Genomic DNA, 26,956 nt, shown 5'->3' on the forward strand with positions numbered 1-26,956 from the left:
GTCTTTCTTTTCCAAGGATGTCTGTAGTATTCCTGCACCCTATTTATTAGCTGCATCTGCTCCACAAGAGACGTAGCTGCACAACAGAGATAGGGCAGCAAACTCTCTGCAGATAATATTTGACTAGCTTTCAATAACTGCTTTTATTTTAGCACCTCAGTTCCAGCTTTGTTCTTAGATGGGCTGTGTCACGCAGAGCTGGCTGTGAGCTTCCAGTGTACACTGCTACATAGCAAGGATAAAGTATCAGCAATAAGAAAATCACTCCAAACTTTACATCAGCTTTGTCTCAGATACAAACAATGCCATCTGCCACCTACCCAAACATTTGGATGAGATCAGCACCAGGCTGAAGAGCAACTCAGTTGAATCCAAGGAAGTCTGATGTAATGGCAGATTGGGTTACTGAAAGGAATGTATTATTTCTTTAGCCTTCCTTCAGGACACCCTCCCAGTGCTCTGTAAGAGCTGCACCGCCAAGATATTCACTGAGACTCCTTACACTTGTGCCTACTCAATTAGGAAATAAAAAAATGACACCACTCTCTAACAAGTACTGCTTCAAAACCCGCATCTTGCTTTCTCGGAGTCAAACTCAGATTCAGTCACCAACTCTATGACATCCGTGGTGAAAAAAATAGCCTTTTAGAAAAGGTCTGATAAGTTCATAGCAGAGGTCCATTTACTCAAGAGTTCAGCCTGCTGCAAGCATCCTGCAGAAATACCTGGCTCCCCTGGGAGCCAAGGGTGACTTCAGAGCTTCCCGTTTGTCACAGATGGAGTGATGCACTTCACTTGCAAGAGAGAAGCAGCAATATATTTTATTGCTACAGGACAGTGAGTTAACCAAGTTCAATGGTAAATGTGACAGTGGTTTAACAAGATTCGATGGCAAGGTACACTGGATTATTTACTGCACAGAGGACAGAGTCAGACAAAACTGTCAGGGAGACCATCCTGTTGAGTCATGAGGCTCAGAAAGGACCCCTTGGCTTTCTAAACTCCTTCTCAGAGAGAAGCCTAGGTACGACTGGACCCAATTCTAGTCCCAGACTTGGGTTTATGTCTAAAGGATTCTATGTGCACAAACAATCTAAGACATAATCTTACCGAAGCTTAAAAGTTTAGCCAGCTGTTAGTCACTTACCGAGGATCTGTTCTGACAAGGAATCTCTCAGCCTCGAGCAGTAACCTTGAGAGGCATCCCTACTCCAGCGAGGATCCTGGCGTGCAGCCCGCTGCTGTGCCAGAGAGCTCTGAGGGTTCTTGGGCTGCTCACTATGTATGGAGCAAGACAATTGACTTACAGTCATATTTGCATACTGACTACAGATGCCAGTTTCCTCCAAATTTGTCTTGAGTCGGACACCAACCAGCACTGTGGCCAGGTGGGCGCAGCACCATAGATTAGCCTTTGGCTATTGTGTTGTTACCTGTCTCCCCCAAATCCACCTTGAGCCCACCTTGAGCCCGGAGGCAGCAATCACAACTAGACACATCCATCACAACCACCACTGGTGGTCATTGCTTGAGCAGGATTATGGGAAAAGGTCAGGTCGGGGCAGAGGAAGCACACCACACCATCACACCATGTGAAAGCCCTCCATGGGAAAGGGCTGCAACAGAGGACCAGCACACGCGGCTGGGGATGGCCCAGTTGGCTGCAGTGCTCAGGCCGATGTACAGCCTGCAAGGGCTGCAGCAGTGCTGGGTACCCTGGGTCTCACCCCACCACAGGACATAACCGGTTCTGCTGATTCTGCAGATGCCATGATAACTTGGGTTTGAAGACCATCGTATAAACCCTTCAGCCCTCCAGCCTTCATTTCTTCCTAGCTTGACCTCTACGGGTGGCCTCCAGGTGCCTTAATTCTTTGTATAGTATTAATTCCTGGAATGTCTTTATATTCATCTACAGAACGGCCTAGTCACCTCATTTAACTCCATTCGTGCCACACCATGGCGAGTGGGAGTGATGGCATCCAAGAGATTAAGATGAAAGGACAGACCTGACAGCGAGGGAGGCTGTGACGCAAACGTGCCCCCCAGTCCCAGCGCCAGGCGGAGGTAAGGCAAGGCCAGGATGGCAGCGGGGGCAACGGGACGCAGGGGCAGACCGGGTGAGCGCCTCGCTGAGAGCACCAGACTGTGTGAAAAGGCAACTAGGTAAAGCGTGATGTTAACATACGCTCAGCGAGGGAGCTCTGAAATTCTCTCCCTTGCGTTCTCCCAGTAGCTTCAGCAAGTATTTGCAGGCTGTCACTCCCATTTTACACGTGCTCTCCTCATTGCCCAGTACCTCCAGTCCCCAGCCCACTAACGGATGAATGTTACAGTCACCACCCCGCACCGTGCAAAGTGAGACAGATCCGCCAGTGACTGTGGAGACACCTGTTAAGCTTGAGAGCATCCCATGACAGGGGGTATGTGTGCAGGACTCTGAACACCTGTCAAACCAGTGATCCCATTCCGATTTTCCAGTTTTAAGGATCTTAATTAGCAGTCTTTCTTTGATCTTCCTGGGAACTTTGAAAGACCTGGGAGAAACTGCCGGGATGCTGAATTTACTTTAGTCCCTGAAACCTCATGAATAAATTCAGCAAGCTATGTGTTTTGACAATCCAGTTATTTGATAGCCTTGATTAAACCTTTTTAGAATGACTGGAGGCTCTGGATGTTATTTATTCATATTCGAGCACAGAAACAGTCACTCATGCATAGAAATCCTCAGTGACTCACAAAATGACGTGCTTACTTATGCATAGCAAGCCTCAGTAACTCACACGGTGACACACTCGGTAACGTGCACAGTGATGGACTGGCCAGAGCACTTATTTTAGAAATCCTCGCAGGTTCCCACACGGTTCCCTTGAAGCTGAAAACAGAACTCCCCAGTGACTCTGGCCCACGCTGCCAAACACGCTCATCCACCTCCCGCTCTGAGTCGAGCCCCTTCTCACCACTGCGGTGCTTCCCTGCTGAGGGTCTCCCTAGGGTCGCTACTGCACTTAGGAAAGGAAATCTCATTTTCACTACCTTCACGTTTTAATATCTTATTGCCAAAGAGCTGCTGTTCTGCTTTCTGGGTTTTATTTTGTTTTGTTTTGCATGGAAATTTTACATTAAACAAACATTACATGACAGTCGAGGGGATGAGAGGGCTCAGGGGATCGGTAATGGGCTGTGAAGCCTCTCATTTCTAGGCCAGTGCTCCAATTCATTCTAGGCTGGTTTAGCGGGATTTAACATTGGGGAAAAAAAAAAGTATGCTCATTTAAAAGGTCTGAGCTCTCTGAAACGAATTAGATTTAAAACGAACTGACCACTGACAAAAATACCACTATGCAAATATACTCCACCAAGCAGCCACTTGAAAAAAAACCACAAATGGAAGTAACATTCTACTTCAGCTGGGTAAGGATACAAATGGAAACGCTCTGGAAACATACTGGCTGCCAGGGGCATCTCATCCATCTTCCAGCCCAAATCTGTTACAGAACTATCTTTTGCAGGATGCCTGGAAGGTCTTGAAGCTCAGAGTGGATCAGACCAAGAGAAACTGGCAGTGACCAAAAGTTATTGCTATCTAACTTCACTCATCATCATGCAAATAGCAAATTCATAGCCTCGAGGCCCTATTCCTTGTAGACAAATATTTAACTTCATATCAAATACACAGCCATATCCCAGCTGCAGATGGCATCAGCCTGTCCAGTGAAATGACAGCAGCAAGAAATGTAATAAAACAAACAACTCCTCAAACACCTTGATGATACTTCCAGTGACCCATCCGACACGCATTCAACACAGAGACTGCGCATCTACAATGACTTAGAGTGAACTCCATCTTGTCAAAAATAAAAGATCTACAGCCTAATAAAAATTAGCAAAGAAATCAGATGCCAGTCCAGGATGCTGTTTTCATAAACTGCTTGCTTTTTTTCTTGTCCCTCTTTTGGAGTTTTACCTTAGGTACATCGGTGTTGCAGTTTTCCACCAGTGTTTTAAATAATACATAAATACAATAAAATAACTGAAACAAATTCTTTAGTTCCCCCTTATACTCTGCTTTTTACCACCACCACACTTGGAACACTTATTATAAAATGAAAATGTATTTCACAATATATCACCCGTTGATACGCTCTAGCTCAGAGCAGGAGTACAGATTCATTACTCCACAATAAATATAAATAAGGAGTTTAGTGAACATTGAGCACATGACTATTTATAGTGACACTTCAATAACTCTAAATGTACTGGTACTTGAGAAGCAATAGAACTGTTATTACAACTTTGTACTATAAATGAAATCTAACAAATAAAATACAAATGAGAATGGGTAGGAACTATCATCAGAATACCAAATAACAGCAGTGGAACATAACCAAATGGGTTTTCTAAATCAATCAGAATACCAAGGGCTGAAGTTCCTGCCCAGAAATGGTTCCAAGTCTTGTTATTCACAGTGCCACACGCATATGATTTGACACTCGATTACCTGCATTCAAACATCTTACCTATAATATAGGTATTACATCATCTACAATATGAAGCTCAGTATGTGATGAATTGCTGCATGATGTTGTTACAAACACTGGGAGTAATTCTGTTCTTTATCCACAATGCTTTTCAAAAACATGGTGAGGGCAAATAAGATGGGAGCTTGTTGAGTCTGTGAAAGAGATGGTATGAGAGAGCTCCCTGCAATACCAGGGAAGTGAACTGTGGATGCAAAAATTCTCTTTCAGTCCTCTGAACCGACAGCTAAACCACCCACGTTGTATTCCGTAAAGCAAACAATCTGTCCTTTAGCTTTCATTAGCTGAATAAATCCAGTATTTAATCCAGCCAGTGCTCAGTACCACTGATATTAGTCTCATCTAAATGGAGCTATAATTAGACAGGAAAACCATTCAGTTCGTATTTGCATACGATTTCTACAACCACATTCTACTGAACAAGGAAAAGCCACAATTAAAGGAGAAAAATTGCTATCTAGATAAGAAGTGACACAAAAGAGGAACACGTCATACAGCTCGATAACTGAGGAAAAACATGGAACAGCTGATACGCTGAATTTGTTAGCACAGATATTGCAGGAAAAGATGGCAAACAAATACTCTGCCTCATCTAGGCCATAATCCAACTGCCTTTGAAGTCCACAGGATCCTCCTATTCCAGATCTTTGCAGGGAGAGTTCTTAAGCCTGGGAAAAGGTTGCCTGGAGCAGTTGTGCAATCTCCATCCTTGGCAACATTTAAGATTCAGCTAGACAAGGCCCTGGCCAACCTTATTTGATGTGGAAATTTTCAGCAGGAGACTTGGCTAAGTGGCATCCAGAGGTCTCTTCCAATCTAATTCATTGTGTTATTTTAATAATATCCACTCTAAATTACAAGAGAGTTTCTTGTTGTGGATATATGAGGCTCTGGCACAGCTTTTCCACTGCTTAACCACTTTCACTCCAAATAATTTTTTTCCATATACCAGTCGTAATTTCCCCTGCTGCAGCGTGTGGCTGTTGCCTCTCGCGTTTTCACCGTGTACCCTTGAGAAGAGTCTGGCTCTGTCTTCTCTATAAATTCCCCTCAGGCCCTTGAAGACAGCAATTAGATCTTTTCGGCCTTCCCTTCTCCAGATTAAACACACTCGGCTCTCTTCACGCATCACACAACTACAGCCCCTGAACCTTGACACTCTCCCTCTGTTGTTCTCCCTCTCGCACCACGCGGCCCCAGGCTGTCTGTAATGTTTTACACCCATTTGCTCTTGTGCCGGAATGGGATTTTTGCTCACCTCCCTTACTTGGCACACTAACAGAAAAAAAACCTGCCCCGTTTTTACCTTTCATTTTGCCAGATATGGCACATCTTTTTAGGCTCCTCCTGTGTGACAGGCTGCTTAGTTTCCTGATCACCTTGGTGAAATTTCCTTCCACCTGGCTGTAGGAATTCTTTACCTTGGACAAGGATAAACGGGTATTATCTGGTCCGTGCTTACAGGGGGACTTGCAGGAGCTCTACAGGAACTTCAGCCGCTCTTGCTCCTTCCTCTCTGCTTCAGCATCCTCCAGGGTAACACATCTCTTGACTTGTGGTACGGCTGCAGCTGTGCAGCCCCCATTTTAGATCAGGGCTGAACTCAGGTAACTGTAGCAAATTACTAGATAATGTCTTGTGAGACCTTGTTGATACCACTACCTCTTTGCTAGCTCTGTTAGAAACACCACCTCCAGTATATCCTAGAACCTTACTTTCTCTGACATGGACAGCTGGTAGGCACCCTGGGCAGGTTTCATGGCACCTAGCTTTAGCTGTCTGAAAAAAGGGATCAAGCTGGCCTGAGAGAGATGGCTGACCTCCTTCAGGTGCCCGTCTCTCTCTGTTGATTAGAGGGAGAGGCCAGACAAGCAGCTCAGACCCACAAGCTCATGACTAAACAGCTGAAGTTAGGTGAATTCATCTCATATCCTGTGACCAATTAAAACATTCACATTTTTCATTCTCCTCTGTCACTTCCACCTGACAAGCCTCCAGCACTGTGAGATAAATTCCTGTCATCAGTCATTCACTGTCTGACCTTGCTTTTTTTTTTTCCCTCCCACTTTTCCCATTTCTGTCACACAGGTGCTCCTGTTTATTTCCATCCAGTATCTCCCTCTTCTTCACAAAGCCTCCCAGTGTCACACATGCAGCAAATTTATCACCATGTGCCAGCCTTTTGATGGGGTCAGAGAGAAGAGAAATGAGATAATTTATAACATTACAATCTCATCATGGGAAAACAATGCTAATAACTTGCTACCAGCCAACAAGTTCTTTTTCCACCACAAATAATTATTTGTCGTGGGTTAGGCTGAGTCCGTCAACCAAACCCACGCAGCTCTCCCAGTCCAGTAAAATGGAGAGGAGAGAAAAATGTAATAAAAGAGCTGAGGATCGAGACAGGAACAGAAGAGCACCCACCAACCACGGTCCCGGGCAAAAGAGGCTTTTTCTTAATGCAAACTATTTATTAACAGCTACCTAGAAAGAGAAAAGCACACAAAAACGGTTACTTAAGAGAATAACGAGAAAACAAGGCCAGGTCTTAAAACCAACACCACTCCCCCCCACCTTTGCCTCTTCTTCCCAGCTCTACCTCCTCCCCCCAGCGGCGCAGGGGGCAGGGAATGGGGGAGTGCAGGTCAGTTCATTCCAAGTTGTTACTGCCGCTTCTCTTAAAGGAAAAGGAGTCCTTACACCATTGTCCCTTGCTCCAGCGGATCCCCTACTCACGGCGAAGGCGTGAATCCTGCCCGCTGGGGGGGAAATCCTTACCCCATCGGATTTGCCCCAAGTGCGGGCTTTACCAGTCCTGGGCTTTTAAGGAGCTGCAGCCACTCGCTCTGGCGTGGGTCATCAACAAACTTTAAATGTGCTCCGGCGTGGGTCGTCATGTCGACCTTAAATGCGTCTCCGTACAGACTCTGAATACGTAAAATGCGTAAAATGCGTAAAATGCGTAAAAGTGTCTCTACCTGTGCCCATGATTCACAATAGTCTCAGGCTTAGGCATCTCTTTCCAACGTGGGTCATCCACTGGTTGCGAGTGGGTTTTCTGCTTGCTCCACCGAGGACTGTTTGTTAGAAGGGGCCGCTCACAAGGGGGACTCAGCCGCGGCACACGTTGTTCCGTTCCATCTTCACTGACCTCTTAGCTGTGTGGCCGTTTCTCTTAGATTTCAGTCCTGTCTGGGTGAACTCGGCCCGGTGGGCGCCCCGGCAGCGGGGCTCTCCCCGAGTTCCCCAAGTGGCTCCGCCGCCGCCATCCTCGACGGAGCGGGCACCGGCATGGAGCGGGCCCGGCCCGGACCAGGCCAGGCCGCCGGCCCGGCCGGGAGCCGGGAGCGGGGGCCGTGCCCCCCTCTCCTCGCTCCTGGGCACAGGCACACCTTTCCGGTTCCTTTGTCCGACGTAAATAGGGCAATTCGCAGAGGCGCCGATTGGCTCAAGCCCCGAGGGGGACGGGAGTCCGGTCTGATGGGCAGCTTGTGCCACCCGGACCTCCCCCCCCCACTTCAAACCATAACATTATTGCTTACTCCTTTTGTTAGAAAATGAGAAACTGATAAGTCTTGCACTATCCCCTCACCTCAGCAATCCCAGTTAACACATGATACCACATTATATGTGTTACAGAAATCCCAGCATTAGCTTTACTGCGTATCTTTCACCTTAAAAAAAACAAAACAAAACAAACAAAAAAGCCCCAACAAACTACCACGCAAAAGTGCTGCTCAGTTCTTTGTTGAAGAATGGAAGATGTGAAAATATACAACTTGAGTATCATAGGAAAGATTAATAGTTTTTAATAAAGAAGTTGACAACTGAGAAGGCTCCCTGAATCAGGACTCTAATCACTTAACAGCAAGTTCTCTCTTTTTATCTCCTTTTTTTTTCTTTCCATTTTGATACATTTCACAAACATTGACCAGACAAAATAACCATTTAGAAATTTCTTTGGGAATAATTTTCCAGGGCTAAGATTAATGATGGGAAGCACCAGTTATAATAGCAAGGGAAAAAGAAAACATGCATGCAAAAAAATCTTTTCAACACCTAATTCAGGAAGGCTTATTTTAAAATATATTTGAATGTGCCAGTTCAGCAGACATGACCAAAGATTTTCGCCTCAAGTTCTTTTCTTTGTTTCCCTTTTCTTTATGTAGTTAAATCACTAAGGATAAATGTCTGTGGACAAAATTATCTTACATCAAACAAATATTGACGTGACTTTTAAGGTCCGTTGCTGCAAGGCCAGGATTTAAAAACAAATTAAACTTGATGTATGCCGTTTCAAAGGTCAGGTAGAAAGGTATATGCTGCACCCGTTTTACAATGCAACCCCCAGGGAGGCAAAGATATCGAATGCTGCCAGGAGACACTGCAATAATGAAGATAATTACCGTAATAGGTAGGTAGGTAATAGGGGCTTAATTAGATCAGAACAAGCACGCTATTTAGAGAAAAAGAAATCACAGTGTCTTAAATTAAAAGTAAATTACAACGAGTCAGCTCAGTATTTATTTCAAGTTGATAGTTAACACGCTTTATTGTATCTTTAAAGGGAGTGAGATATTACAGCAAAAGGCAGTAGAAACGTTTCATTGTCATCCAGCACAGTCCAGTGTCTCTGCATACAAAGGTCCTGTCTCTTCCAGAATATTCTGATAGAGACTGTGCACACAATTTCCTGATTTTCCTTTCGGATCTCGATCATTTTCAAAAGTAGAAGTGAGATGGGAGAAATCCTTTGTTATTACTTGAGTAGCTTAAGGAATAAATGAGTGCCCATCCCGAAACGTGCCCTCACTGGGAAGGAAGAATTTCTATGAGATGAGCAGACGGAGGAGTGAGCAGGACAATTCTGAAGAAGGTTAGTGCCCACATGAGCTGGTACACTGTGCTGCAATGGTGCGACTCAGCTTTGCCACCGGAAAAAGCAACTCCCACCTTCCCTCAGACAACTATTCCCAACACTTCCTTTTGCGGAATTATTCCCGTTTAAAATGTTTGTGAATTTACCACCCTAAAAACGCGTATCTGACTGGCAGTCAGCACGTAATCCATAGCACTACTGCTCTGCCCTGCCACATGACTCCAAAACGTGGATGAAAAAGGGAGCGAGGTAGAAAGACGGTACCCAAAATTTTGTTGTTCTGCACCCTGGACAGCAATTTATTTTGGAGGGATTCTGATTTATTAGCATCCTGTGGCCCTTTGCATAGGCAAAACTAACTTTGCGAGAGGCATGGAAAAAAGGAGTGAAAAACAACGCCTGCTGCAGGGCGTGCCTTTTAGGTGTAAATGCCAACCAAGGTGGCCGTGCTGTCCTTGCATCATTTAGTTCACAAGAGTGACTTCCACTGCCAGTTCTCTCCAGCATACAGCTTTTACTCTGCAGGCAGCACAGCTTAGGGTTAAGACAGCCACCAATATTTGTGCTGTCATGCAAGCTCTTGCCGAGACAAACACCTTTGTCAGGCAACGCAGGGAGGCTCTCACAGAGTCTCGACCTGTTTTCTCAGCTAGACAGACAGTGGCCATTAAGCAAGAACATGACAGTTCTGATTCTCTGTAAGGTAATATGGAATTATGACAGTTCAGAGGCACACACGCTGTCCTTCCACAGCCTCTCCTACTAAGGTCACTGAAAATACCTTTAGAAACGAGGGTGACTCTCACTGCTTTCTGCTTGTGTCTTTCAAACAACAATAGTCTGCAATAGTTCCCCAGAGGGCAGTCCAGTACAGCTAATGGAAACTCTGTAAGCTCTAAATTGGCTATTTTCAACTGATTTTTTTTTTAATACATTTGTATTACAGCCCTAGGCCACTTCACTGGTTCTGGAAATAAGGTATTTTAATGCTTATGAGCGAAGTGACTAACTCATGCCATCTAGAGGGTGGCTTCTGGAACACAATTGAGGCAGATATAGTTTCACAGGATAAAATAAAACAACTGCTTTAAAGCCAGTTAAGTGACACTAAGAGAAAAATCTTAGTGTCTGCTTGTCTCCTTGGGGTTCTTCTACATTTCTCCCTCTTTTTCACTCCTGTGTTTGTTTATGTAAAATGCTCATTCAGATCCCACCTGTGGATGTATATGAGTTCCTTCTTCAACAGCTTCATTCATTCATGAAAGCAGATTAGCTGACCAGGATAATTATTCTAAAATAGATTAGAACTTTCTGTTTGTACTTTTTTCCAATGCTATATCATTTATTCTCATTGTGTTCTTGCATTCGTGGCTGCCTAAAACAGACTAGAATGGTCACAATCAGAATATTAATGATTAAAGGCATTCATTAAGAAAAGCGAGAATGACACAAAAAAGCTCTGAGGTCTCACAAAAGATCATATTTTGTACTTAGGATGTTAGATAAATAGCATATAGCCATGGCTACTGACAATGGTTAAAAATTACTTCTCCACATGCTTTCTTATAAAGGAGAAACGTCCAGTTAAGCAATCATCATGAATTTTTGTCTTAAACAATAAAGCCATTTTCTTTCTGTCCCACTAACCCGGTGTGAAGATTACACTTTGATCAATAAGCATGACAAGCAAAAAATTTGTCACGGGAGGTACAACCCTGGCTTCACAACAGTTAAAAGAGTCTTCCTGGATGGTGACCAGTGAATACCTGCCTCTCTCATTAAGCCAAAATCACATTCCATAACTAGCAGTCAACTTTCAGTAAGAAGTGCATGACCAAGTACAACGGGAAGCAATGCAACTGCCCCACCTGAGTGAATGGACGATCAAAGCACACGAGAAATAAAACTTATTTATATGAAATACGTATCAAACCCTTCATAGGCCAAAGACTATGAAATACACTGGGATGTGATTGCTCCGTGATCCTTGCACTCATCTTTGTTTAAACATCTATACGATACATCATCTAACATCACTTTCACAAAGGGTTTTCTAAGGCAATATGCGCAAGAGCAATAAATACGCTTGTAGGAAGAACTTTTGACATTAAAATGAATCAAAGACATCCTTACATTTCTACTTGTGTCGTACGCCATTTATGTGGAGGAGTTAAGCAAGGGCTCATCGTACATACAAAGAAAAGGGAGAAACAAGTCCATCCAGCTGTCTTCAGTGCATACTTCATACCCCTTCACACCTCATCTTTCACACGTGCCAACCACACCAAGCTCCAGAGCTCACAGCTCTTGCAGAACTCGAGCAAGCACCACTAGGATACAGATCTCTAGGCAGCTAAGTTGGGAAACAAGCAGAAATTGCTGAGAAACAGGCTGAACTCTCCTGAAAGAGGCACATCAATCTGTGACAAAGCATGACTTGCATAACTTCAGGCCAGACAGAGTTGTGTACAGGGCTGTTTTTTTTTTTCATGGTACAGATATTATTTCCCTTTTTAAGCCACAATGTATTCCTACCATTAAGATTAAACAACGCTTTATTTTGAAAACAAATGGAGCCACTGATGAAATATTTCAGAGAAAACTTTTCAGGTGTCAACCCTAATCAATTACACTCACAACTAATTGTTGCAGTTACTATGCCCTAACATTTGGTCTCTGTCAAGTGAAAGTTGTGGGGCAATCCGTACAAAAGCAAACAAAATCTGAGGCTGGAACAAGCGCTGAGCAATAACATCCATGCAAACAGCTTGTAAAAACTTTTTCAATGATTTCCCAAACACAGTGAAACCAACAGCATGCTTAAAGTGAGGAGAAAGATTACGTTAATTAGGATCCTCAAAATAGCTTCAAAAGAGGTTCCCCCCCCCCCCCCCCCCCCCCCCAATTCTCTCCAGGACACAGACGATCATGTGGAGATAACAGTTTAGGCCTTTTCTGTTTTTTTGTTTTTTTTTTTTAATCCAAGAATACGCAAGTACACACAAATACGTGTTATAACACAAAGCGCTCACAAGATGCGGGTACTAACTACCCCTGCTTAAGAGCGCTGCCTTTAGCAGCCATATATTTACCATTTTTTACGACGTCTCCTTCCAAAACTCTGGCAACATCTTTCCCTGCAGTGTGGAAATCACGCCCTTTCTTGGTTCCCAACCATTCGCTGTCCAACACTGCAATTCCGTGAGGAGAGAGCGCAGACCTGCTGGTTTGGCACTTGTTTCTCTCCCTAACTCCCGCCAGACACACCCCAGGCCCTCCCGGCTCCCTGAATCCCCACCGCCGCTCCCTTCCCGGCTCGCCCCTTCAGCCTCCCGCCACCCAGCGCGCCGGGCCGTGCCTCCGAGACCACCCCTTCGCCCCCCGCTGCCCTGACGGGCGGGCCGGCGGGCCGCCCGCCGCAGACGGGGCCCTGCCGGGGCTGGCCCGGCCCCGCGGGCCGCCCTCGGAACCTTCCCGCCGCGCCGCGCGCCGCGCCGCTTCCGGCTTCCGCGCGGCCGCTGGAGCCCGGTGGGCGCGTAGCTGTTCGGCGGGCGCTGAGGGGGCGGCGCGGTCCCGATCCCGATCCCGATCCCCGTGCCCCCCACCCGCGGCTTCCCGGTTCGAGCACGCGAAGCGGTCGCCGCCTTCCTCAGAGATAAGTCCCGAGGGATACGGAGCGCGGCGATCCAGGTTGGAAGCGTGTTGCGACACGGTTTGGGGGGGGAGGAAGGCGGGACCCTCGGTAAAAATAGTGAAAATAAGGCAAAACACTGAAAAGCAGCAGTACGTGTGTTGTTTCGAAAAGCCAACGGCCTTAAATGAGGCGGTGAGAGCGCGGCGGCCTCGCGGTCGGCAGCCGTTACCGGCAGGGACCGCCGTTCCCGCCGGGGCCGAGGTGCGATTCCAGCGGAAGGGATCGGTCGGAGAGGTGCCCGAGGCAACCCCAGCCCGCCCGGGCCTGATCCGCGCAGCGGCCCCCGGAGCACAGTGAAGCCACCGCGGTACTGAACGGCGGAGGGAGCCCGGGAGATCACAGCCCCTTGAAAATCATTTCGTTATCGGAAGGAATCACGGGCTGGAACGACATAAGCATGAAATACCACCGATGCAGATTGTTTAAATGTTGTGATCTGGTGTGATGCTTGTAAAGTGGGTAAAGCAGGTTTTGAATGGAGTCAGATGTGACCCAGCAAATTTACTGTGGTTCCTCTTTTGATGAATATGCATAAAGCAGGTGGTCAAGTACAGGAAGCCTTGAAACGTGGGAAGCCTCTTTTGGGTGTTAATGTTTGCATGGCATGGCAAGAGTAACCTGACAGGTCCGCTCCCCCCAGATGAGTAGCTCGTTACAGCTGTTCATTACGTTTTTGACAGCAGGGTGGTTGGCTTATCACATAAGATAATATGGCGCAAGGGAATGTCATGCTCGGCACAGAAGATCCAGAAATCTGCTGGTGCAGTCTGCTTTCCTGACTGCTGCAAACCTTGTGCGTCTTTGGGACCTCATCAAGGACAATTTTCAAGAGGGGGGGAAAAATGGCATAGGCATGGTACAACCTCAACAGAATTTAGATGCCAGACATTGTTTATGTGTTTTACATTGCACAACTGTCAGGTAAAATACACGAGCAGTCGTTGGAGCTGTGGTGGGAACTCTGCTGTCTTGGCCTCTGTTTACCTTACCAAATGATGCAGCACATGAGGAACAGCAGGTGAAACTTTTACAGAACGAAATACGCAGTACGGGGGACCCAGTGCTCACACAACACATTTTAGGGCTTTTTCTTTGAACTTCTGCTTACCTCACACACAGCCTCCTGATAGCTGAACCCTGCTTTCTGTGCCTCAGCACTAGCCATGAAGCTGGAGAGTCGCTCTTGCTCCTGTTGCTGCCCTGAGCCAGTCACTCCGGAGCATTTTGCTCCTGAGTAGAAAACTTCAAACGGAGAAAAACCCCTTGTGCAGAACCGCTCCCAGTTCGGGAGCTCGGGCGCTCTGTAGGGCAGCAGGGTCATACCTTCTGGGGCTGAGGGAACCAGGCATGGACCTTCTGTGTCCTGGGCAGTTTCTCTTACAACAGCATCATAGATGACAATGAGGGTGCTAGCATGGCTGTAAGACTCTGCCTTCAGGACAAGACCCAGAGGCACTTTTCTCTCCCATGCACCTCGCAGGGGACCTGGACAGCAGACAGATTCCACCAGGTCTTTCCTGTCTGAGCTTTTGGTAACAGTGTTGTGGTGCCTAAATACCTTTTTGGGTTATCCATCAGCCTCAGATCGTAGAAGTGTTGGCAAAATTAAAGGTAGGACATACTGCAGAGGCATTTTAAATACTGATTAGTGCATTTAAAACGTGCAGTAGTCTGATTTGAAAGGAATTGCGGGTGAACAAAGTTTTTACTATCATTTCTGGCATCATAACACTATTAAGCTCTAGTCAGAAGAAAATTAAAAAATAGTAAATTCCCTAAAAATTTAGAACTCAGGGCAAAGACAACAAACGTCTTAAGTGGAAGCTAAGAGAGAAAGAGAGATAAAATATTGATCTGCAGGATGTTGTTATTTATTGGATGGTGTGTGAAAGCCTGGATCGACTTGATAGCTTTGTTAAAAGGACCTGACATTGCAGTTTTGTTATTTAGTTTAGTGCAACTTCCTAAAGACTACCGTCTTAAAGATTTCTCATGATCTGTGTCCTCAGTAGCCATTGAGACAGTGTTTTACCTGAGAACAGTTTGTCATTTTGGTGCTTTCCATTCGGAGGTAGTGTGAAGAAGTCAAGCTGTAAATACTAACCATTAGATTCTGTTGTTACATTAGCGTGCGAGCAGTTTGAAAATTAGTGTGCAACCTCCTACTGGACTCCCAGTGTCAGAAATGTCACGCTCTAGAATAACGACAGCTGCCAGCAGGCAGCTCAGCAATATGATTTTGACTACAAAAGATGACACTAATACAATTGAAACACAGTGCAAAATGCTACAGGGTGAGAAAACTGATTTATGTGTGCTATCAAAAACAAATTTTCGTATTTGGTCAGGGCAATATATTTCTTTGTTCGGGAGAGTTAGGATTGTTGGGATCATTTTATAAGACCTTTTAAACGAAGATACTGATTTTTCTTCCAAGTTTAAGCTGCTGCAATTCACTGCCTGTTGATGCTGCAGCTGTCCTTACAGATGCCACCACACGTATCTACATGTCTGCTTGGAGTTGGGGATGGGGAGAGCAGGTACCTCCCATTTCCTCAGGCCAGTGGCCCCAGTAGCCACCCATAGAGCTGCTGGAATCAGCAGAACCTGCCTGAGCAGAGCTGTCCCATCATGTGGGCCGGTTTCTGCCAAGCCTCAAGACTAGTGATTTTATTCAGACTCTGTAAGTGGAGACAGAGATTTTAAGATGACACTTGAGTCTCAGTTGTCAATTGTTCGAAATTGTATTTGTGCAGTTTTAGCAATCAGAGGCAGAGCAAGGAGCACTGTTAGGCATACTGGTAGCTAGAGCAATGGGTTAGTTGTACAGTGCAATATACATCGGGGCAACTTGCTAGAGAGGCCAGATTTTCAAAACAGCAGCTCTGTGGTGAGGTACCAAACTGAACACTTCCAAAAATTCAGCCAGCCTGTCATCTGCAAGGAAATAGAGTTTGGTAGCTGCAGCACGAAGTGTGTCCACTTGGCCCATGGACTGGGAGTTGGTTTTTAGAACTATGTTCAATAAGGCAATTTTTTGGTCAGTAGGGAGGTACTTGCCTCTTCCTTAGCTACTTTCTTGCTTGCTAAGCACATACCCCTGCTGCCCCTTTCGCTGTCTTCCCCCATCAGGTTGTGCTACTCTGGGCCTTGGGGGTGCTTGTTGGTTTGTTTTTTTCAGTTTTGTTTTTAACCTGTGTCTGGTTTAGAATGTGACACCAACAGTTATATCAGCAGAAATGAGGGGATGATAAAGATGGAGCATAAGGAAGGGTGACTATCTTGAGTGCCTCTGTTGATGAGAGAAGTTCTAACGTCAGACAACACCTTTAATCTCTTAGTTGTCCATTTCATGAAGGCAGGATAATACTTGTCTAATTTATTATAAACAGAGTGAACTAAGCACATGTGAGTACTGCACAGTTCATTGTGGAGAAGACAAGAGAGCAGTTGTCTGATTGATTGCCTGATGGTCTCACCGCTGTATTGCCTTGGTTCCCTCCTAGAACGTTACAATAGACACATGCGTTGAACCAGATGGAATTAAATTAGTGTAAACCCTCCTAGGGAAACAGTGGTGTCTTTGAGGCGTGCTCATCTCTTCGTTATTGCTAATGTGCTAGAATGATAAATAAGCAGTACAAACATCCCTTTGTCATAGCTCTTAAATTTATATAATGATATTTTGCTTTCTAAGCCTTCATGGAGTGTGAAATTTGCATTTTTGCAGTACTCCATGATTCACTTACCTGAAGAATGCTTTTTAACTGATTGAAGTAGTCATTGAGCATGAGAAGAGAGAGAAGTGAAAGAGAAAATTAGCTGAATATTGTCCTATTAAATAGACAAGGCAAACCAAAACCACAGAGGTCCATCATAAACAAACTTGCAAAACATAGTGATTTTGTTTTTCTTAAGGCAAAACACTTCAAAGATAGTTAAGAGCAAAGTTTAAGACAGCAAAATCCATTCCAGATCACAAGGTTCTTCATGGTTTGTCACATGACTCTTCCTAAGGGCCTGGCCCCTTATTCTACTTTTGAAGAGAAACTTTCAGAAAAGGAAATGAATGGAGATGAAGCACAGTTAACATGGGAACTCCAAGATCCAGTTTTAGTGCTGGACATGTTGTGTATCCATGTGTTTATAGACATAGTTTCATGTGCATAAGTTACAGACCTATTTTTTCACCCTCCACAGATAGTGAAAAATGCCTAAAAAGAAGACTGGTGCTCGTAAGAAAGCGGAGAACCGTCGTGAACGTGAAAAGCAGATAAGGGCATCAAGAGCCAACATAGATTTAGCCAAACATCCTTGTAATGCTTCAATGGTAAAATAACCTATTTTATATTGCAAGACTTGATTTGAAATTATGTAAAACCAGTCATAATACATTGACTGTGTTTAATGCCTCTAGAATGTCATTCCTCCTGCTATCTTTCCTTTATATTTAAGGTTACATTTGCATCAGAGGAATAATACTTGAATAAAAGTTTTGTTCTTCATCAGAACTTAATTCAGAATCCCTGTGGTGTCTGTAAATATTATATATTTTACCTAGAATAAATTAATTACCAGTATTTTATTTCTTTTCTTTAGGAATGTGATAAGTGCCAGAGGTAAGCATTTTTCCCCTTCTAAAACCAGTAGTTTCACATTCATTGGTTTCAAACATTTTACAAGTCTTTTTTTTAATGCTTCCTTTCTTTTTTTCCCCGCCTCCACGTGCCTAGACGACAGAAGAATAGAGCTTTTTGCTACTTCTGTAACTCTGTTCAAAAATTACCCATTTGTGCACAATGTGGTAAGTAGAAATAATAAATGAAAACATACTATGCTCCATCCCATTTGTGGTCTTAAACTCTCAGCAGTTAAGAGTACCTTTGTGATTTTTGGGGCAGGTTCTTTTAAATCCGCAGGGAATATCCTACTCGAGAAGAGATCTTGCTTCATCATACACTAATATGCATGCCTCTGACCCCTAGAGGTTTGCAAGTCTGCGTTGTGGGCACACCTTCAGTATTTGATCTTTGGAAGAATATCTCTCACTGCCTTTTAGGATTGAGAACATCTGGCTGACCGTTTCCCTAGATTGACCATGTGGAGTATTGATTCATAACAGCAGTGAAGTTAAAAACGCTCTGACTGCCAGCAATGCTGCTTTTTAGGGATGATATAATTTCTGATCAGTTTAATATCAATTAAAGCAACAGTACATTGTTCACTTTACATAGTCTGGTAATGTAATATGCTGCTCACGTTATTCACGTGTGCTGGAGGGCTGATGCTTTGAAATTAGAAGAGAAGGGCTCCTAGTGACTGAAGTCGAGTTCCGAGTCAGGCTAAAATGCCCCCTTTTTGGTTTTTTAAACAGCTGCTTGCTTGCAGGGGATGTTGACAATCACTTCGTACTTTGAGGTGAATTGTATTGTTTTACAGTTTCAACCCATCCTTGCAGATTTTCAATTTGTCATGAAGCTGTTTGGCTGTTTTGTAATTTGCCTCTCAGAGCTGCTGACACCTGTGGCTTCCAGTGCCTTTGCTGGGACCAGCAGACACTGAGCAGTTCTGGAAGCCAGGCTGTTAGTGTGCGATGGCGGTGGGTCATCCTTCCTAAGTCTTCCTTATGTCATCGTGCAGTGAAGGACTAAAAACACGCTGTCTTACAGAATATTATACATCTGAAGTTGACTCCTGTGCGTTGAATTTATCTTCATCTGCAGTATGTTTCTGGAGAAAAAGCATTCCTAATAACAACTATAAACTAATATTGAATCCCAGGGTTTTCCAAGATAAAGACCATTAGAGCTGTTTGGTGCTTAATCAAGCATTGGGGACAGCCCCTAGAAACCAACAGCATCCGTCTTAGAGAAGTCCCTGAGGGATGGGAGCAAGGTAACTGTGTTGCAGTGCTCCAGTCCTAGTAATAACCCCCCCACCTAACAGTGCCCAGCTCAGCCCACCACTGGTCCTTCCTCACCCTCTAAGTGCCATTTAGTATCTAAGGTGTGATTTAATACAAAACTCTGCTGATGCTGCATACTGGGATTTAATTATATTTTCAGAATAGAATTTGGTTTTGTCATCTCTTGAACGGGTTTGCAGGGAGCACCCTTTTGTTGGTTCCTCTAAGCAGGCAGTAACAGAGACACCAACGGGATCTGTGGCAGGACAACTTACATCCGTGAGAAAACTCCGTTGCGGCAGCCTGGACTAACTACAAGACTTTTTTGCTTGTATAACTGCACACACAGGGCAGATCTTTCTGGTGGAGCTAGTTATGTCAGAGGCAACAACCACCACCAAAAACCCAACTATCCAAGCACCTGTGAGTAATTACATCATCAGGTGCACATGGTTTTTTGTTTTCAGAGGGCCTCAGCCTTGCACACAGCACATGCTGCTTTTGTGGTGGGACAGAACTAGCAGAAGTTTTAAATGCAACTTTTTAAGATGTCGTGGCTTGATTTTCACCTTAGTTTTGTTCTTTGGTTCGTTTTGACCTTTGAAATTCTTGCTAATGCTTTAAAACATAGGGCAGGATGACACGTTGCCTTGTTGTCTCAGTACTGAGGAAAGGGATTTTGGCTGAAAACAGACAATAATTAATTTGATCTAAGGGAGATGTGAGGGTGGGTTGCAGACATCTGTTTGCATTATTTTTGTCGAGATTTACAATTAAGCACAGGCGTTTGGTTGAAATACTGCTCTTATGTGAACATTCATTTTTATTTTTTTTGATTTTTTATATAGTTTTCTTCTGGTTGCTTGCCTTTTTTTTTTAAACAGGAAAAACCAAATGCATGATGAAGTCTTCAGATTGTGTTATAAAACATGCTGGTGTGTACAGTACTGGACTAGCAATGGTGGTAGGTATATAAAATTACAGCCTTTTTTGCACTATGAGGTTATTCTATGCAAATCTTTCTGAAAAAAAGAAAACAGATTTATGGAATGATAGCATGTACCATGCTAAGTTTTTTTCCTTATCTTACTATCACAGACTGATTTTTCCCTTACACTGGAAGCCCAAATTTTACATTTTTAGATTCAGCTCCTGCAGACTCCTGACACATGTCCTGGGTGCTGACAGATCTGTGTTGGTGGCAGGCCCTAAGCGCATGCATTAGCAGTGCTGGAGCTTACATGCCCCATAGCCAATTCCCAGTCTCCATTAAAATCTATGATCATTCTGTAGAAACCAGTGGACTTCTGTTGCTGTCCTCTCAGTATTGCAGAGACCATCAATATTCCAGAGAGGAATCTGAAATTCCATGGCATTAGGGGAGAATTTTATTAAAAAAAAAAAAACAAACCACAAAAAAACAAACAACATTTTGGCTCTTAGCAGAGATAGTCATAGCTTGTGGCCTTTGAATCTTTTTTTCTTAGGACAAGTTAGTTACTCCATTCTGGAAAGCAAGGTAACATAACCCTCTGGATTAAATGCTGTACGGACTAAACCTCTGTCCTGTTTCTGTCTCCAGTTGACAGTCAGCTTCTCAGTAACACAGTGGACTTTCCAGACTGAAGTTCCTAAACTCTTTCCATGCGTTCAGTGATGCAATATTTTCATCAACAATTAATTTGGATTCACCATTGTTTTCTTAGGTTTGTGTGCATGTAATGCACAAAGTAGTTTGTTATATATGGGCTGAGGAGGCTTCTTAAATGGTACAGTTAAGGGATAGTTGATGTGTAGATACTGTAGTTCAATCAAAATGAAAGTTCAAGAGTCTGTAACTTATTTCTAATGAGTTATTTGATCTTTGCTCTCTATGAAGCTTGTATTCTAATACAGCATGGCTTAAAATCTGAATGAGTGATTTCAGCTGTTAGGATCTAGTGGCATTTTTCAGATCTTTTTTGTAATTGCACTTTTCCAAGAACATTGTTACCATTTATGGATCTCAGGTTTCAGCTGGAGGACACAATTTCCATGCATAAGATTTGAGATAGGAAATGTAAAAAAAAAAAACAGAAAAGGAAAAAACCAGGTTATTTTACGTTATACTTAATCGTGCAGAATGAATGTAGAGCGAACAAGATGAACTGTGGAGCAGCCTGATAGGAATACAGATGGAGTTCACACTCTCCCACTCAACTGGAATGAACCCACTGAGAGAATGGATGCTTGGATACATTCAGGGTTATGGAATAAGAGTCTCTCTCTAGCTACTGCGGATGTCCTAAAATGATACCTTCCTAAGATGATACCTTTCTGTACTTGCAGGGTGCCATCTGTGATTTCTGTGAAGCTTGGGTGTGTCACGGGAGAAAGTGTCTCAGCACACATGCCTGTATCTGCCCTCTTGCAGATGCAGAATGTATTGAGTGCGAAAGAAGTGTCTGGGACCATGGTAGGTTGCTCCCACTTAATAAAATCTAAAAGATACTTTTGTCCTCACATTGCTGAAGTTATTGTACCTATATTCTTAATGTAGCATTTTTAATCTTCCCCGATTAGTCCTTGCAGTGTGTTTGTTCAAAGCAAGGCATTCTCCTCGTTTTAAAAATAGACCTTGTGCAGTGGGGAATGTAAATGACCTGCCCAAGAACATACAGTGCTCACCTCAGGGATGGTTGTGTGATCTAAGGCAGTAACTGTCCTATCAGCTGAGGGCTTCACAAAACCAGATTGTCAGCACAGTTTCCTGCCGCTCTCACTCCGTTCATCTGCAGTATTACAGGTATTTGGATTCCCAATTGCTTAGCAAACTGTACTGATCTCCATTTGTGGAATCCTTTAAAGTGTTTCTTTCGAACGCGCATCAGAGGTGAGAGGGTGGGAGGGAAGGAGACTGGATGAGAATGTCATCTGATTTAAGTAAAATACTTAATTCCATAGTCAAATTAAAATGAAGAAAAGTAGTAATACTTGCTTTATATTTATGCTGTCTGGTATTGTAGGATACGTGGTATTTTTCGGTCTAGTAATGGATGGCAGTGTCTAATTTAGGACTTTATTGAAGCATTTGTGACAGAAGGGAGAACTGGTCTTCAGTCAAAAGTACTGCCTAAATTGTTTGGAGAGCACAACTTGATGCCTGTGCCCATTGCTGATTATTTGCCTTGATAAATCTTTCAGGAGGCAGAATATTCGCCTGCTCTTTTTGCCACAATTTCCTCTGTGAAGATGATCAGTTTGAACATCAAGCCAGCTGCCAAGTTCTGGAAGCAGAGACATTTAAATGTAAGTTAGTTGTTCACGGTGCCTTTCACTACAGCTAAGCAGGCTCTCCGATTGCTTCCTCTGTGCTCCAGAATACTGTCACCTCTTCTAAAAAACTTTCACCACCACCAGAGGAAAGGGCCTGTTTCCTATATCCTTGCTCTCTGTATCCAGTTATCTAGACTAGAGCTTTTGTCTCTGACCTTCCTCCTTGCCAGACTGCACATGGCAGTTGTTTCCCTGCCTGGCTCTTACAGGCATCCCATAGGAAACTGCCTTTGCAGAAGCCAGCAGTCTCTAAAGTTGCCGTGTTGGCAGGGGCCAGGACTGCAGCAAAACTGCTGGAACTGCTGATGCTGCTTTTTTACTCCACAAAGCTCTGCAGGCAAGAAGGAGCTCTCTTCCACTCTGCTGACCACATGATGAGCTATTTCTAGATACCTGTTCCCATGGAAAACAGCTGCCCTAAATAAAACCACCTGTGTTAGTCTGGCTAAACTTTCCCAAATTGCTGTGGCTGGCCTGTATGCTGGTAAAAGGTTTGTCTCTGTTGATTTTGAAAAGCAGCAAGTTTTGAGGAAGGCCATCACTCAGGAAGCAGTCATCGACTGATGTGGTGAGACAGAGTGAGCATGGAAGGAAGTGAGAAAAACCAAGTTCATCCAGAGCATGAACTCCGTGTTAGTTTCTTCTCTGACCAGTGGATTGTCCACGTGTGTGTCAGTAACATATCGAATGTTGATACATGTTCACTTTTAGTGAGTAAAGAACTGTGTCCTTTCCAACTTGGATTAGTTGTGTGGACAAAACAAACTCGTATTTGTAAGAGGACACTCTTACATGGCCGTGCCTGACTTTGCCGGACCACTGCTTAATCTCTGGCTGAAGCAGGCAGACTTGAAAGGAAGGTAACAAACCAAAACACAAACAAAGCAGGACTGTATATGTTTGAAATGACTCATCTTTTGTAGAAGTATTTCTTTTCTACCCACCATTAACTACTGTTTTGTTTATTCCATGAGACAAGCATTTGTCCTTTCCAAAACTTGTATGCCTGCATTTTGACTATTATTTTAAGTCCTTATTATAGAAATTCAGGGTGCTTTTTATCATGTATAAAACTGTTTTCTTCAGAACTGACTAATCTCTTGTCCTAATTGATTTCCCCCAATTCAGAATATTTGTTGATTTCAACAGATATAGTCTGTGTTTTTAGAACTCTTATCTCCTTTTTATCTCTCATCCTTTTTTCCCAGCCAGCTATTTTCTAAGCCTTGATTAGCTTCCCTTCATGTATTCTGCCAGAATATCTTCCTGCATAGCAATATGGAAGCAGCAACAGCTGTTCCACAGAACGTTTTTTCAGTGATTGTTAGACGCTTTTAATTCACAGATGTGATGTCACACCCTGAAGAGAGAAATTGCTTTTTTGAGGGTTTTCATTGGGTTCAATATTTCATGGCACAGTGCAGTCTTGGTAGAGAGGCAACATTTTTGTCAGTGTGTGATAACACGTGCTAAATCCTGTGGCTGTCCTGCTCATGTGGAGAACTCAACGATAGTTATTACTTCCGATTTAAAAACTATGTTGTCGCAGGGGCAAGGCAAGGTGGAAGGGAACGAGTACTTGCAGAGACAGATAACATACTTAGTACTGCTTCCTGAAGAGAAACTGCTCATCCAGCTTCGCATTGCTGCCAATTCCTGTGTGGCTGCCTTTAGTGTACTCCCTCTAGTGGGGTAAAGAAACCGATTTGAAGCTTCCAGACAAGTTAGATTTTGAGCACCGATTCCACATGTGCCAGCTACAATTCTTCAACACAGATAGGCTTTCCTATGAAGTTGCGTGCAATAAAGTACGTTTCCAGAGGACACGACAGAAAATACAGAACAAAGCAACTCTTCTAGGTTTGGAAGTTTGCAAGCTTTAATTGTTCTCACACTCCATTTAAATGAGATAAAGGTATTAAAGGCTGCCATGGCACTGTTTAAAGTGACTGTAAAATGCTAGTGCTCCTTCTTATGACATTGTGAGAAAAAGAAAAGCAAGGTGATCACTTAATACCAAATTGGTTCTGAAACTTCTGTTTTTAAAAGTTTGGAAACTCAAGAAATAATTAAACCTTTTCCCCCTTCAACTTTTACTCTGTGTATCAAATTACATTATTGCAATGAGGCTTAGACTGGTAAAATATCTAGTAAAATGGTACTGTATGGTAAAAGGACTGATTTGTGTTGCTAAAGTGCAGTTGTGTCAAGTGCCTCAATGACATTATTACATACTTTTACAAGGTTTTAAAAACATCACAGATCTGCCCTTTCCAGGTACTGAGTTTCACATCTTGATTTTCTCCAACAGGTGTGTCCTGTAACAGGCTTGGGCAGCATTCATGCCTGCGTTGTAAGGTAAAGAGTAAAGATATGTTTTGATCCAGTGTAGAGCCAGGACAATTTAAAAGTTGATGGTTTTTTGTTTGTTTTTTAAACAGTCAAGTGATGATCTGACCAGAAAACACTGCAGCCTGGATCCAATAGAAATAATCTCCACAGCTAACTCAGTTTTACACATGCATAAGCTAATTTGTTGACATCAGGCTTTTGGTTTTACACACTCAGAAGTAATTTTGTATAAAAAGTTCCACCTGCTTCATCATCAGCATTGCCCAGATTTCTCCAGGTGCTGGTTCATTGCTTGCTCTTACTCTTCTTACTCCATATGTTTCCTTGCAGTCTCCCATGGTGTCAGTTTCATATTCTAAATTGTTCCTTTCTCCAAATATCTTCACTGGCACCCTGGTGCTCAACAACTGAAATTTCCATCTCTAATTCTTGCCTTCAGGTCACTACATAATTATGTTCTAGCATAGATCTGATTGTGTTTTATTTAAGCTTCTCAACATAAACCAAAGTTGGCCAGGCTCCTTGTGGGCAGCGCTGTAATCCAGTCCTTGAGTATGTTACTTTCTCTACTTGTTTATCAACACTTTTATCCAGCCTCTCCCTCAGGAAGCCGTGAAATTATGCTCAACACAGAAGTGGTTGCGCCATGTGCAAACTCCACCACTTCCACTGCCAATAGAGCTCATTAAATTTTAATCCCAACCAGGAAATCCTGCTGCTGTCAGATACTTTTTTGCATGCTTCTTGCTGAAGAGTGTTCTTCTATGATTTAAACATTTAGCCTTTTTATTCTCCTTTCACTCTGCAGGCATGCTTTTGCGACGATCATGTGCGAAGTAAGGTTTTCAAGCAGGAAAAAGGAAAAGAGCCTCCCTGCCCTAAATGTGGCCATGAAACTCAGCAGACAAAGGATCTGAGCATGTCAAGTAAGCCTGCTTCTCTAGCTAACAGCGGTACAAGTACCATTGGTGACTACTTTTCTGCATAGGAACACTGAGTAAAGTCCCATTACTTTTGATTATTTTGCAAAGCTTTGCTGTGTCTGTTTTGGGTAAAACTTGATGTTCCTTAGTTCTAGAATTGAATGGTCTCTCATTCTTAATCACTAATTGATTCCAGTACAGTGAAAGCTTTTGTTTAGTTTGAGATTTTAGTTATAGAAAAATAGAAAAAATCAGCACTTAAGCCTTTATTTCATCTACATGAAGCTGGCTGATGAATTCCAAAGTGCAGTTTGATGAATGCATACAACCTACCTCAGCCATTCTTGAATAAATCACAGTATGTGTCGTGTCTGCAAAGCACATCCAGTTACAGATTTTCTTGCCTAGAGTACTAAAGTTTTATCCCAAAACTTGAGTCGTACTCCGGGGGCAGTTGCTGTTTATACAGACTTGGCTGCAGGGGGACAGACTGTGTGTAGCAGAAAGGTTCTGTCAGAGTAAGGATTAAACCTGAAAATGTCAGATTCAGAAAATGGCTGGCTAACATGGTATGCTCTTTGCTGAGTAGTGAAAAAGAACAGAAAAGGAATGTCAGATGCTCGGCTCAAGTTGTTGTTGAGAGGTGAGAACATGATTATTTTTCTCTGCCTGCAGCACGCTCTTTGAAATTTGGCCGACAAACCGGAGGTGAAGATGCAGATGGAGCTTCTGGTTATGATGCGTACTGGAAGAGCCTCTCCTCCAGCAAGGCTGGAGATGCAGGTGATCGTGAGGATCAGTATGATGAATATGAAGCAGAAGACGACGATGAAGATGACAATGATGAGGGAGGGAAGGATTCTGATACTGAGACCACAGATGTATTCAGCAATTTGAATTTAGGAAGGACCTATGCTAGTGGGTATGCACATTATGAAGAACAAGAAGATTAAGCTTAGTATGCTGGCAAGCTAAAAACACTTGGAAGGAGTAAACAGTGCTTCCCTTGAGTTGTGTACATGCCAGTAGGATGACTCTATCAGGTACTTACATATCAAAGTTAGGGAGTAAAGAGTGTGGGACTTCTGCAGTAACTCCAGGTGAGGTTTTTTTGGGTGTTTTTCTTTTCTTTTTTTTTTGTATAAACCAATATTGGATTTGGGACTGGGGGAGAAAATAGGAATATTTTTATTCCCCTAAGCAACAGAAGTGGTTTTGTCCTTGAGTTACTGAGTATAATGGTTCAATGCCATTTCCTCTATCAATACAGGAACATCGGAGAGCTGTAGAGCTTGTTTCCATTTGCTCATCAGAAATTAAGTTATTTTTTACAATAAGTTTGTT

General features: G+C 43.4%; 1 protein-coding gene across 1 annotated transcript; it reads left to right on the forward strand.

The window, feature by feature from the left end:
- Window positions 1-13,000: 13,000 nt before the first annotated feature.
- On the forward strand, window positions 13,001-26,719 carry NOAZFP (nucleolar atypical zinc finger). Its single transcript, XM_086611674.1, has 10 exons — window positions 13,001-13,113; window positions 17,318-17,447; window positions 17,717-17,736; window positions 17,851-17,921; window positions 19,907-19,986; window positions 21,351-21,477; window positions 22,206-22,310; window positions 24,649-24,695; window positions 25,498-25,615; window positions 26,288-26,719. The coding sequence occupies exons 2-10, from the start codon at window positions 17,328-17,330 to the stop codon at window positions 26,563-26,565; spliced, it is 966 nt and encodes a 321-aa protein (XP_086467800.1). The 5' UTR covers window positions 13,001-13,113; window positions 17,318-17,327; the 3' UTR covers window positions 26,566-26,719.
- Window positions 26,720-26,956: the final 237 nt, after the last annotated feature.

This window comes from Tauraco erythrolophus, chromosome 5, assembly GCF_009769465.1.
Source record: "Tauraco erythrolophus isolate bTauEry1 chromosome 5, bTauEry1.pri, whole genome shotgun sequence".
Classification (NCBI taxonomy): domain Eukaryota; kingdom Metazoa; phylum Chordata; class Aves; order Musophagiformes; family Musophagidae; genus Tauraco; species Tauraco erythrolophus.